The following is a 14,870-nucleotide window of genomic DNA, read 5'->3' on the forward strand; positions in this document are numbered from 1 at the left end:
GAATTAAACTATGGAAGCATTAAGAGGAGATAGGAAAACAGCATGCTCAAACTGTGACATAACTTTCTACTTTATTTTTGCAGGATTAATGTTTTACTAGTACTAGTACCGTTGGTGTATCTCACAGATAAGTTTTGAAGGAGCCACTGGAAGAAAGCAATCTACTTTTAAAAAGAAATACATTTAGAAGAAAGCATTTAGGTGTTGTAGATCAGTGTCAATCAAAAATATCATGGAGACAATCAGCTCGTCATCCTCTCTTTTAACTTCACATGGACTGGGATCATATGCTTCACATATGCTCTGCTTTCCTTGACCTAGATTTAGAAAGGAGAGTTTTAAGCAGTGAACTTCAGTTAAAGGTTTTACCTGCAAAGAAACTAATTGTTAGCACCCGTTTGTACATTTAATGCTGCACCGTCTTCTTCTCTTGATTTAAAGATATAGTTGGTAATCCTGTAGTCCACATTTTGTTATACTGGGTGAAATGGCTCTTCCATCTTCACAGTAGTCAATACATTATGTATTCAGGAAAAAGAGGTTAAAAAAATTAGACCTCTGTGAGAACTGCAGGCCTGTAAAAATCATGCAATCATTCTGACATGCTCTCATAACGCCAGTGTGCGTGCTCATTCCTCGTTAGTTTCCGCTTGCTGGTTGCGCACTTATAGTGTTTATGTATCCAGGTAGTTTTGGTGTTAGCCGTTCATTGTTGCTCCGCTGCTTTCACCGTACACTTTGAAAATGGCTATATGTTGCAAGAAGCAAACCACATACAAGTTTATGAGAAGAAGAGGAAGGCATAAGTAGAAAGAAATAAGACCAAAGTAAATTTGGGAGATTTTTTCTGGCGATCCCACAGAGGAGTGAAAGAGCAGGTAAGACATTCTTGAGCATGTGCAGTTATTCAAAAGGGGACTTGAGTGTTTCTCACTTACATTTCCGGAAAAAATCGCCGCCTCTACCTTTAACTTATGAAAACAATGCTTTTCTTTTAATCTAATGATGTTTATCTTCTTAAGACCTCTCCATTTGTGCCTGTGGCCATACCAGGGGTCTCAATTAACAATCATCTTATATATTAAGTTGTTTTATTTATGTCTCACTCTCTTTTTACTGCCCTAAGCTTAAAAACGCTCATCTACAAGCACCAGTCTGAATCATTGCACAGCCTTTCCCGCTCTTTAAAAAAAACTATTCATTGGCACTTCAGGATTGATTGAAGTTTGCAGGTTATTGACGTGTTTGATTTTTATTTAGCTGTTGAAATGACCATCTTTGAAATGGGAAAGCTTGACGTTGGGGTACCAATGGGAGAGCTGGAGGTTTCTCACCAATCCCAACCTCTAAATCTAAAATGGTTGCTTTTTAAACAAGGATTTAGTGATAGCTGCATTGAAGGTTTACTTGCACCTCTGACAGCTTGTACGTTTTGAAATATTTCACAAAAACACAAAGTTTTTGTGAAACAAACAGCTTTTACATTAACACATGTTCACACAGCTTTCCCAGCTTAAAAACTCTCTTTTTGTCTGGGATGGCTTCTTCTGAATACAAATTTCCATTTCTCTCCTTGAATGTCCTGTGTCTGTTGCTGCCTCAGATGTGTGCTAATTTCAATCATGTTGTTTAATATGAGCTAATCAATCATGGATTCAACATATTCTGTATCAGGGGTGGGATAAAGGTTAAATTAACTGTGTTTCCATTTGTTTGATTATGTTGAAAGCCTCACAGCATATTTGCTTGGTATTTACATGGCATTTCATGCTTGAAGATGAACTTTAGGTAAGATTTATTAATTCCTTTCATTTTATCTGCTCTAAACCAGAATCATTTCATTATGGGTGTTGAAAAATCAAAATTTCAGTTTAAATTAGCCTCTGCTTAGCAGACAGAGAAGTCTCTTCCTCTCCTGACATCAATATATCACCCCAACATGATTACAATCCCCACATTACCTTTAATTTGCTTTTTCAAGCACTTACAGCAAATATAGTTTCCTACCAGCTCTTTGTAAACCATTGCAATAATCCTGGATTATAGATGTTCTTTCTCCAAGTGGCAATACCATCCTGCTGCTCTGAGTCATTGCTGTTTTGTGTTTACACCCAAGCATTTTCTATTACATTGATGTTTTTCTGCAAACGTAAAAGGTGTCCCATGGATTATTTTTCTCATTCACTAGCTGCTGCTTGTTCTTTATCATCTCTTACACCTGTGGAGAGCCATTTTTCTGCAGTAACCACAACTCTGTTCAGATGCAACACTGTCCAGGAACCAGCTTAGCATTTATCAGATCAGAATTCAACTATTCGGTCTGTAGTAACATTGTATCTTCTGCCACCAGAGTACAGCGCTTACTCTTTTAGCAATATCTCAGACACTTTTGGAACATTTCAAATGATGCACCTGCTACTACAGATGTTCAACAGGGTTTGAAAAAAACTGGAATAAAAAAATTATTTAAAACTTTGGATAATTACTAAAATAATTGTAAAAATTATTAAATAAGAGAGGGCAACACGGGGGAACAGTTGTTAGTACTCTTGTCTTGCAGCAACAAGGTTTGACTCCTGCCTATAGGGTCTTCTTCCACTGAGTTTACATGTTCTCCTCATGTACTCTCTGGGTACTCCAGCTTTCTTCCACAGTCCAAAAATATCCAGGGTGTACACCACCTCTCATCCAACAACTCATCCATGCTGAGTTCTCCTGCTGTTCTTGCTTGTTGTTATTTCATCTTTTGCCTCTTTGTTCTCTGTCATTTTTTTTCTTCAAAGTAGGTACACCCGATCTGGTGTTCAGTTAGCTGAGACATCATCCAGGGAAGACAGATCACCTGCTGTTACCATATAATGTAGAAAAGATTCTTGGATCAGTGTGTGCTTCTGTGCTTTTTGTGTCTCTGCTCTGTCTTCTCTAACCCCCAGTCGGTTGAAACTGAAGACCGTTCACACTGAGCCTGGTTCTGCTGGAGGTTTTTCCTTCCCGTTAAAGGGGAGTTTTCCTCTCCACTGTCGCTTCATGCTTGCTCAGTATGAGGGATTGCTGCAAAGCAATCAACAATGCAGACGACTCTCCCTGTGGCTCTAAACTCTTTCAGGAGGAGTGAATGCTGCTTGACAAGACCTGATGCAAACTACTGGGTTTCCTTAGATAAGAAACTTTTTAACCAACCTGTATAATCTGATTGAATTTGACTTTGGAAAGTGCCTTGAGTTGACATGTATCATGAATTGGCGCTATATAAATAAAATTTAATTAAAAAAGATTGATTTGAACAACCACAAGAGAGCCTCCGATTGCAACCTTGCAAGGAAAAGTGGATATAAACAATGGCTGGATGGGTTGGATTAAGCATACAGTTCTGTTTGTCATTATTTATAAAAGGCAGAAGATCACCCAAATGTAAAACTGATGTGGAGGAAACACTATGGTAATAAATAAAGGGGTTTTATGAATGCAGGAGGATCAAGAAGAAATTAAAAAAAAGAGAAACAAAGAAGATCAAACCATGGCAAACCAGGATGGAAAAGGGGGAAAACTGAGGAGGTGCCATCAAAAGGATCAGACAATGAACAAAGTAAATCCAAGAATCAACACTCATCAGCTACTTAATAAGGTACACCTGTCTGATTGAACAAAAACACACTGTAAAATGCAACATTGAATTTAATGAAAAACTTTGAATGAGCAGAACTCAATTCCCATCGATTCGTTGTTTATTCTCATTTTAAATAAGTTCTGTAAACTGTAAGTTAAAAATGCTTTATAATTTTAGATATCTAACTTCAATCCACATGTAAATATTAAGTATTTGAAAGAGATGGAGACTTGTGTAAATCAGTTTAACCTCATTGGTTGATTGGTTGATTTTTTTTGGCCTGGTGTCAGACAAAACCATGAGTGAAGTTGCTGTTTTGATTAATGTGTTGTATTCAATATTATAGAATACAAGGCTTCCTAGGAAGATGAACAGTTGATGAGTCAAGCATAAAACACAATCATCAAACATAAATGCTTCACCCAGATCGGCGTCCTGAGTGTCATAAGGTGTCATAAGGTGTAAGTCATGTCAGTTTGCAAATACATATTTGCATGATTACCAAAATAGAAATATAATAAGGAAGTATGAAAAGTAGCTTGGGATCCAGTCAGGGTGCTCTCTGCAAGCAGATGAGCTATAAAGTCTGATTCTCCTAAAAGTTATTAAGTTCATAGAGTTGTGCAAACTTAATGACCACAACTTGCCCATGGTAACATTTTTTAAGTCAGCAAAATGTATTTTTCTTCTTCTTTGAGGCAACGAGTTTACCTTTTTAAGTAAAGTTAACTTAATGCATTTTACAGTGTAATGTCTGGCTCAGGAGGAATATTAACCCTGATTAAATTGTCAGTCATATAGTTGTAATTACATCCGCAGGTTTGCAGGAATTTATTAGATTTTATAATGCATAACGCGTTTAAAATTAAAGTTATTTATTTATTATTTATACAGGTTTTTATGTTACACTATAGTGCTCTACAGACACATTCTAAATTAATTTAGTCAAATAAATCACAGAACATGTTGTGGCATGTTGTTTCTTTTAATCCTTTCTTCATCCACGATTATATTTAGCCTAATTCAAACTGACTTTATCTGGCTTTGAGCGCAACGAGTGGTTGAGCGCTCGGACCCTTAAAATAAGTCATGCGCACAGCTCCAAAGTTGGCCACTGGGCTTTTCGTCTTCTTTGTTCCATTTCCAGAGACCTAGGCTACATGAACACTACGCGCACGTATTTTCTATGATTTCATGTGCGTTATGTCGCTTTGGTGGCGGCAGAGATGAAGCGCGTTCATCCCGACGCGTCGCGCAGCACCACTTCTCCGCACAGTTTCGCACGGATGATGTGGTACACCGGCGTGGCCATCGCCTCCGTTTACGGGGCCATCAGCGTTTTGGGATTAATTGGCAACATCACGCTCATCAAGACGTTTTGCTCGGCCAAATCCATCCGCAATGTTCCCAATCTGTTCATGTCGAGCCTTGCGCTGGGGGATGTTTTGCTGCTGGTGACCTGCGCTCCGGTGGATGCCAGCCGCTACCTTTCAGAGGAGTGGCTGTTCGGTAGAGTGGGCTGTAAGGTCATCCCTTTCATTCAGCTCACCTCTGTCGGGGTGTCCGTGTTCACCCTCACAGCCCTCTCTGCTGACAGGTAGGCTGATTTATTTTTAAACTATTGTTCATAATACGAAAAGTTTATGTCTATGTCGCAAAATGCCCGATTTTCTTTTTTCTCCAGTGTCCAAGCAAATATTCTATATTTATCAGCTGAACACTGTGAACAGCTTCATTTAAACTGATTATTTTGTATTTCACAGTAACAAAATTGACCATGACTTTTTTTTTTTAGTTACAGTGGTGTTGTTTAGACCCCTGCCATCTTAAAGACTCCCTTAGCCTATAGCAGCAATAACCTGTTAACAGCAAAGGATCACAATGAAAAATTTTTTTTTGAGTCAAAGCTAGACAATTTCTAAAAACAGTATTATGAATCTATATAAATAGGACATTGCTTCCAGTTTTAGATTAAATAATATGAATGTTTTGAAATCACTATAGTTCCCCGATGCATTGGAAAAATAACCCTGGGATGAGAATGTGCAGAGCAGCACATTCTTTGAATTGTGCCTGCATGTTTTCTCTCTTTTCTGCTATGTGCATAGTGCCTTGAAAAACCGATTTACCATTATGGAGGTCTCTCCAAACATTTCATTGCCGGGGACACAAAAGTTAACAGACTGAATTAAACTCTACACGCTTACGTTCTAATTTAGCTTCTTGTCTTATCCAACACATGCTTTCAGGACATTTGTTTGAGGCTTTTTTGTTTTCTTTAGGTACACATGAGTGTCATGTTTAGGTTTATGAAGGACCCAAATGCAGGTGAAAAAGAGTTCTTCAGTAATGAAATAAGGAAAACGAATAGTAGGAATAAGAGGGAGAGAGAAAACAGGCAGATTAACAGAGAGAGTAGTGGTCATGGTAACAGTCAAATACAGTGATGAACAACACCAAACCAGGAACTTAATACACTTAGGCATGGATGAGAAAAGGAAAAAGAAACTCGAAGAGCAATCAAAGGAAATGTGGAGCAGCTGTAAAAAAACAAAAACAAAAACAAAAGCAGGGAAGCTAAGGGAGGGAGACTTAACACATTAGGCATCCTAAGACACAAAAAACTAAAAACAAAGAAATAAAGACTAACAGAGATCTAAGAGAAATAAATCCAAAAGGACAGAACACAAGAATAAACTAAGAAACAGTACAGAAATTAATTAATTAGTATGGCAAGACACTAATTGTAATAATAACAACAGAATGTGGCAAAACCTGATCAAAAATGAATAAACAACGAAAAAATGCTGAACACCAGGAGATCATGACGATGAGAGACTAAAAGCTAGTATTTCAAACTATGCCTTTGTAATCAGACAATTACACTAAAATTCACTTCAACTAAACCTGGTGAATCTTTCATATATGGTCATTAAAGCAAACATGTCTTTTGTCTGTCACAGGAGGAAATTGCGTTTGACAGTGTTAGTATACTGCAGCATAATATACAAACATGGCTTGTCAAAAAGGAAAAACACGTTTGTGCATTCAAACGTTCTAGTAATACAAGACATATAAACCAAAAGCATATATAACAACCAGTGCTTTCCATTTATCTTACCTTTTTATACATATGAAAAAAATAATATATATTTATTTAAATCATGTCTGGATTGATTACAAAGCCTATGATTCAATTCCACAAACATGGATCCTGGAATGCCTGAAGGTGAAAAAAAAGGTCCACAGCACTCTGAGAGTCTTTCTTGCAAACTCAATGAGGCTGTGGAAAACCACGCATGAGGCCAACTTCAAGCCAATTGCACAAATCTCCATTGAATGTGAAATATATCAAGGAGATGCTCTTTCCCCTCTGCTGTTCTGCATAGGCCTGAACCCCTCTCAGCCAAATAATCAATAAGTCTGGCTATGGATACTAACTCAGAAATGGGGCCACTATCATCCACCTCCTGTTCATAGATGACATCAAGCTGTATGCAAAGAGTTAGCAAGACATTGACTCCCCGATCCACACCACCAGGATCTACAGCAGGGACATCGGAATGTCATTTGGGCTGGAGAAATGTGGCCGGATGGTGACAAAGAAAGGGAAAGTAATCCACAAAGAGGGTATTGCACTCCCAGGAGGGAGAATAGCAGATGTTGAAGAAAGCTTTAAGTACCATGGAAGACCACAAGCAAATGACAACCACAAGGAAGTCACAAGGAAAGCAGCAACAGCCAAATACCTGCAACGAGTAAGGCAAGTTCTGAGAAGTCAGCTCAATGCCAAGAACAAGGTCCGGCCCATCAAAAGCTATGCCTTGACCGTAATCAGATACCCTGCTGGGGTAATAAATTGGCCAAAGGAAAAAATACAGACCACTGATGTCAGAATACGAAAGCTACTCACCATAAATCCAGGATCCATAGGCTATACACTAAAGCCCCATTTACACTACCCTTGTTAAAGCGATCCAAGCCGAGACCAGTCCGAGCTTGGATCAGTTAACCAAGTCGAGCCTCGTTCTGATGACTGTTTACACACCACGCTTTCCCGGTTCCTTGGTTGCTCCTCGCCTCCTAGTGACAATCTGCGGTACTACTGCTCTCTAGGATTGAAGGCGGGACAAAGCAAATCAAAATGGCGGCACCCGTAACATTCAGGATGTTATGGTTGGAGAGAGTCGGATTTTGGGACGTGGATAAGACAAACGAACGTCTAATAAGGATTTACAGACGCAGGAAACAACGACAGACGCTGAGGTTCATCACACTGCTAAGCAGAATCATCTCTGGAAATCGTGTGGCATGGTAAGGAAGCTAGTATTTTTATGAATGTCTGAAATTTGTCTGAATGGAGTGTGAATTGGGACGTGCAGCCAAACACGCCGGAAAACCCGCGGACAGTCAGCTGACTGTAAGGGCATGACGCGGTCTGCTCATGCGCTCTTCGTTATCAGATAACCGGGACAAAAAAAAAAACAACAGTCCGAGACCTGCTCAGGAACTGGTCTGCATTTAGCGCGGTCCGGTTATGTCTAGCTCGGTTCAGTTCAGTCTGCTTACACTCGAGAGTTATCTCGGTTACCGAGCTCGGACCGGTCTCGGCTCGGTTAAAAAATGGTAGTGTAAACGGGGTATATGTGCAAAGAAGGAGGCAGAGGCCTAGGGAGCACCAGAGCCACCATTGAAGAGGAAACATCCAAGCTCCAAGAATATATCAGGAAGATGGCCCTGAGGGATAAAGTGCTCAGTGAAAGTCTCAGACAATGGAAGCTGGAAGAGAAGGAACTGAAGGAACCATCATCGGAGGAAAAACCCATATAGGTACATACAAACATAAGAACTCATGAATCAATGGGAAATGCTTGCTCAAAGAGGAAAGTCTTAAGGGAAGGTCTTTAAAAGCCTCAAGTGTCTGTGGAGCCAACCCGGATAGGGGAGGGAGTTCCAAAGGCTAGTGGCAGCTGTAGAGAAGGCCCCGCCACCTATTGTTTGTAATGAAGTGTGAGGTTGATGTAGGAGGCTGGAGTTACATGAGTGGAGGGAGCGAATAGATGAGTGGTGTGTGAAGAGGCTCTTTAGGTATTCCGGAGCATTTCCATGAATACATTGGTGTTTGATGAGAGCACTTTTGTAATAGATTCTGTAGGTAATGGGGAGTTGGAAAGGTTTATGGAGCATTGAAGTAATATGTCTGCAAACCTTAATGACGTTTCTTGCAGCATTGTCCTGGATGTATTGTAGTTTCTTAATACACTTTGCAGGTAAAAAAAAAAGTGAGAGAAGCAAGTTTTAAATAGATGATTGATGTGATTAACAAATGGAAAGCGAATCCAGTCTCACATTGCAGTTTGTCACTGTCCTTGAGAGAGGAATTATTTAATTTAAATAAAGAGATGGTGGGTATAGAAGATGGTCAGATCTAATGAGGGTTGCCAACAACTGTGACATTGGTTTTAGTGGTGCTTTATTGGAAACAACTTTGGCCCATACACATCTTTGTTTCATCTGGGGACATGATGAGGGTGATGGATGATGCTGAAGATAATGATACTGAAGGTGATGATGCTAATGAGGATGCTGAAGAAGAAAGGGGATTTGTATCTGTCCTTAAACAGAGTTGAGTGTCATCAACATAACAATGGAAGTAAAAACCATGTCACCTAATGACATGGCCCGGAAAATGCCTGTATAAAATGAAGACAGGAGACCAGAGGTCAGACCCTGGCGGGACACCGCAGGTTACAGGGCATAATCAGAACATAAACTGACATCTTACCTATGCCTCATAAAGTTCTCAAAGTCAAGAAAAGAAACTTCAGAAAATAAGGCAAGCCTGACATATTCAGTTCTGTTTGAAAGGTAGGACGAAGACCATTTCAGGGCAGTATTAGTGAGGTCATTATCAGTGTTTAGGAGGATGTGTTTATACAAGCACATAATAATGTAACTAGACTCAAATATACATATATTCATATAGATCTCTTATAAAATTCCTAAATGAAAAAAGTCATAACCGATAAATGGATCTAGATTTAACTTTTGCACAGATTTTTTTGAGGTTACATCAAGAGTCACACACTTGGTGTTTCATGACCTAAAGTGGGGTCTTGATCCCAACCGCTCTAATGAAGCATGAAATGTGATGTAAATACTAAGCAGGCATGTGATCAGTATCCAAACGCATTTAGAATACATGATAACTGATTAAATTTTACTCATTGGAAAAGATAAACATTGACTAGAAAAACAAATCCCAAACTTCATTATTTTGTGAGGTTAATTTTTGTTTTAAAATTCTCACAGTAAGCAATTTTACAATATCTATTGTCTTTCCTTTAATATTCATAGCCTTAGATTTTGATCATGGGATGTTCAGATTAGTGCATCTCTTCATTTTCACAAGATCCACAGATTCTTATTAGGGTGAAATCTTGATGCAGAGAAGGTTGACTGCTTTGGTTTTCTCACCTTTCAGGTCATGTGATGAACTGAACAAGGTGATTATACAATAGGAGCACAAATACAGACACAGAGCTTTGTAAATGTCAGCTAATTAAGAAGTTGCACTCATGACATTGTCAGGACCACAAATTGTCAAGATGTGCCCTAGGTTCATTCTTCTCATGTCAGTCAAACGGCAAATGACACAAGCCTATGCAATTGTTCATTATTATGGCAGGCAGTTAAAAAAAAAATACCTTATCATAAAATTATTTTCCAACATGGTGGAAAGTCAGTGTGTCTCTTTGAGGCTGACTTTTAAATCTCACATTGTTGTACTGAAGCACCGTGAAACCAGAGACTGGCAGCTGAGCTATTACTTGCGTAACGGAGTGTTTCTTGGCATAAAAGTGTCCCACTTTCATATCCAATTGCCAACATGGCTGTAACACTCATTTGTTGGCCCAGAGGCATGACAGCGACAAGATGACCTCTATCTTCCATGCCACCTTGTTCCTTACGTATGGCTATCACACACAGACAGGATGAAGGTGTCCCAGCCCCATTATAAAAGGGTTTTGTGATATGTGCTTATTAAAATCTTAATTCCTATTCTCCAGCTTTAGAAAAAAAAAATCACTTTAATGTTTTTTAGTTGAAATACTAATTTAGTCAGAAATATTGAGGTGTGGGCTGCACAGTGGTGCAGGTGGTAGCATTGTTGCCTTGCAGCGATGAAGGTCCTGGGTTCAAATCCTGGCCTGAGGTCTTTCTACATGGAGTTTTTATGATCTCCCTATGCATGCATGGGTCCTCTCTGGGTACTCCAGCACAGTCCAAAGACATGACAGTTAATTGGCCCATCTAAAACTACCCTTAGGTGTGTGTGCATGTTTATTGTCCTATGATAGACTGCTGACCTGTCCAACGAGATCTCCTTCCCACCCCCCAATATAGACAGTGAGATCTGTGCATACCTATGAAAATGGGAATTATTGAAATACAGCTCTAATAACTGTTCAGCCATCTGACACTTATTCTGGCAAGCCCAAAGAAGTGCTTTTTATATGTTTGCCTAAATTTCTTTGTAATGAGTTTATCTAACAATTAAAAATTATTAAATATCTTTGTTTTTAATTCAGGTACAGGGCAATTGTGAAACCCCTACATCTCCAAAAATCGACCACCACTACCTGCATTGTCCTGCAAGCGGCATTCATCTGGGTCTTCTCCCTGTTCTTGGCGATCCCTGAGGCGGTGTATTCGGACCTCCACACCTTCAATGTGACCTCTACTAACGAGAGCTTTGTTACTTGTGCCCCTTACCCCCACGCTGGGAAACTGCACCCTCAGATTCACTCCATGGCCTCCTTCCTCATTTTCTACGTCATCCCCCTGTTGGTAATAAGCGTGTACTACACCTTCATCGCCCGCAGCCTTTTCAAGAGTGTGTCTAATCTTCCCGTGGAGGGGAATGTCCATGCAAGACGACAGGCCAGTGTTAAGCAATGAAATAACTTTGATTATGCTAATGGTTTTATTAAAGCAACTACTTTTTCAAGTTGTTTTTCATCTGATCTACATTGCATTTCATTTAAAAAATTAAATGCAATGTAGATCATTGTATGCAATGCCCCCCCAAACAAAATGTAATTGAATTCAAAAAATTGCAATATGGTCTCAGAAGGCTGGCTAAATATTTGTTAAATGTTTATTTTGATGTAACAAAGCATGTGGGGGGGGGGGGGGGAATCTACAATTAAGTTCTTTAAAACAAATGACACACATGTATTTTATTCTCCAATAACGCTTACAGATGGTTCTGTGCAACCAACAGGTTGAATCCAGGAAACGCTTGGCCAAGACGGTTCTGGTGTTTGTTGGTCTGTTTGCTGTGTGCTGGCTGCCCAGTCACATCATCTACTTGTACCGCTCCTATCACTACTCCCAAGTGAGAACATGTCATTGTTTTTTTTTTGTTAAATAGAATTTGAAATGTTCTCTTGTTTTTGCTGTTCTAGGGCAGTATCAAATGAACACAACTCTATTTTTGTTCTGCTTAAACTGTTCAAAATTCATGTTTTTTTTTACAACAGAATCAGAGTAATCTCTTTTCATTCTGCCGCCGATATACCTGATACAGTATAAAGCTATTTCTGATATAGCCAGCAGTTGATATTCCTCACACAGTTAGCAAAGCAGCAAACTCATATTTTATTTTTGTAAATCTCTCATAAAGCTATGTATTGCAGACTTTAAAATAAAAGCATGTTTCCACACATTATAACTTTATAGATATATGAAGATGTATGGGTTTTATATATCACAATGCTTATTTATTTACTTTTGTGAAACTATGTCCACAAGAGCATCAATTGTTTAAGAATGATCTGGTTTAATTTTCTTTCTTATATTTTGTACAAGTTTAAGTCACTCACTTTAAAATTGTTGTTTCGATCTGCTTCTATGTTCTCTTTTCTATTGTTGGTTCAGTTTTAGAAACCATGCCTGTTTTTTTCAATACAATTTGGGGTGACGTCTTTTACCAGTTCTGTTTAAAAAAAGTAAAAACTTTAGTGAGTTGTCATTAAATTATCCATAAAGATAAGTGGGATCATTGCTTTCTATATATCTCCTGACATCTTGCTCATGCGTCATAAAGTTCTCAAAGTCAAGGAAAGAAACTTCAGAAAAGAAGGCAAAGTTGTGTCATATTTTACCAGATCATTGTTCTTCCTGTAGACCCGGCTTTGTTTCCTGTACTCTGCAAAGCACCAGTGATCCCTGTTGTAGAGCATTTATCATTTAAAGTGTTGCACTTTCCTTAGTCCAGTTAAAGCGCACCTTTATTGTTATTTAGGATTATGACTTAAAAGGTTTGATTCAGCCTCTGATGCTTTTAGACTGAGGACTTTCCATTTGGCATACTATTTAACACATTTAGTTGTTTTTAAGAAAAGTCTAACTGTGGTTCAGATGCCTGGACATGTTTCCTTTTTTAACATAATAACATAGACTTAAATACATAATTATTTTTGAAGTAGGAGGATAACATAACAGGAATAATATACACTGTCAACAGTGGATGATTTTGGCTTACATACAATTTATTTATAAAAATAAAATTTGAGCATGTTATGGTGTTATTATATATCTGATAACATAAAACACTCTTAAAGTGCTCCTCTTTCACATTGAGCCAGATTGGTTTGGTTAACATTTTTCCTTTAAAAAATGAAATCAAAACAACATTTTGCATTTAATCTGATTATTTTTGATTGATATAAAAAATGGAGCTATGATATGAAACAGACAAGTGTGACAAAAGACGGAATAATTGTAAGGGGGACAATTTACAAGTACAATTTCACTTTTATAATCTATGTTTCTTCTATCTTCATCGTCTGCCAGGTGGACACGTCTTTGGGTCACTTTGTATGCAGTGTTGTTGCTCGGATTCTGGCTTTCACCAACTCCTGCATCAACCCATTTGCTCTTTACCTGCTGAGCAAGACCTTCAAGAAGCAGTTCAACCAGCAGCTGTGTTGCTGCTGTCGATTCATGCTCAAACGCTCCCAGCAGAGCCCAACACATTATAACACACGCATGACTTCGATTCACAGCACACGCCACTCTGTGGCAAGTCTGACCATGATCAATGGCAGGCAACTCCATCAGGAGGACTACGTGTAACAGTGTTTGTGATATATATTTTAATCTGATTCTCCACATACTGCGGTAAAAATGCCGAAAATCAAGGCTTCAGAAACACAGTACAGAGATATGTGGTAATGTCTTTGTTTGAAATGTTAAGTATTGACTGTTGGTGGTGCCTGTGGAATAACGTTTTTGCAATAGTTTTTGCATTTATTCCTATTCTTTTTATTAGGGCTGGACGATATAGAAAAAAAGCACATTGAAAAAAAAAATGTGTATTGATCGATATTGATAATTATCAGAGATTTGAAACCATATTTTAAGTGCAACCCTGGCCATTTTATGATATTGCTAAATTACCTACTTTTAATAAAGAACAAAAAAAATAAACACTGAATTCCAATTAAATCTTTATTTAACCAACTTTTTTCAACCATAGCTGATTTGTTTTTAAAGAAAAATAACTCAAGAGACCAGAGTGAGGTTAATAAATACTGACAAAGAATAGACTAAGGTGACCAGAAAAGTGACCACTTATTGTGCAAATTAGGTAGTGCTGTATTAGAGAAATACTTGCGGCGAGGCACTTTATATAGAGAAGCTGTTTAAAATCAAGTTTTTCAACTGCAGACAACGGCAGCATATCCATCGCTATGAAGCATGTTACTGCATGAATGATGTCCTTATGCCACTTGGATGCTTTGTCATATTTGTCACAAAGAAGGAAGCCAAGTTTAGCTTACTTTGCCTGCTTTGTTTGGGCAGAAGTTCCAGATGATTCCTCCGGCGACTTGGAGCCACTTTGGGGCCAACACAGCTCGTGCTCCTGCGGGTGTGAGCGGTTTAAGTGATAAAACAAGTTGGTTGTGTTACCAGACTTTGTTTTTACCGATTCCCTGCAAATTTTACAAATGGGTGTGGTTTGCTTTTTGTCTGACTTGCTATAACCGAAATATTGCCAAGCTGACGACTACTAAAACCCTTTTTTGGGACTATTTCCTCTCCTTGCTGCAACATTTTCATGTGCCCTGTGTGGTATGAGAGGGTGGTGCTTTGTGACGGCGTGCCTGGGTCTGCAATTACAAGTGGTTGGGAGGAAGTAGTGACTGTAGCATCAACCTACATGATGGGCTACAATGAAAAGGAAAGAAAACTG

The 14,870-nt window shown here is 38.7% G+C and overlaps 1 protein-coding gene across 1 annotated transcript; it reads left to right on the forward strand.

Moving 5' to 3' along the window:
- Positions 1 to 4,775: 4,775 nt before the first annotated feature.
- Positions 4,776 to 14,009, forward strand: grpr (gastrin-releasing peptide receptor). The gene is made up of 4 exons (XM_012874380.3): positions 4,776 to 5,204; positions 11,200 to 11,551; positions 11,895 to 12,008; positions 13,469 to 14,009. The coding sequence occupies exons 1-4, from the start codon at positions 4,834 to 4,836 to the stop codon at positions 13,748 to 13,750; spliced, it is 1,119 nt and encodes a 372-aa protein (XP_012729834.3). The 5' UTR covers positions 4,776 to 4,833; the 3' UTR covers positions 13,751 to 14,009.
- Positions 14,010 to 14,870: the final 861 nt, after the last annotated feature.

Source organism: Fundulus heteroclitus, chromosome 4 (genome assembly GCF_011125445.2).
Source record: "Fundulus heteroclitus isolate FHET01 chromosome 4, MU-UCD_Fhet_4.1, whole genome shotgun sequence".
NCBI lineage: Eukaryota > Metazoa > Chordata > Actinopteri > Cyprinodontiformes > Fundulidae > Fundulus > Fundulus heteroclitus.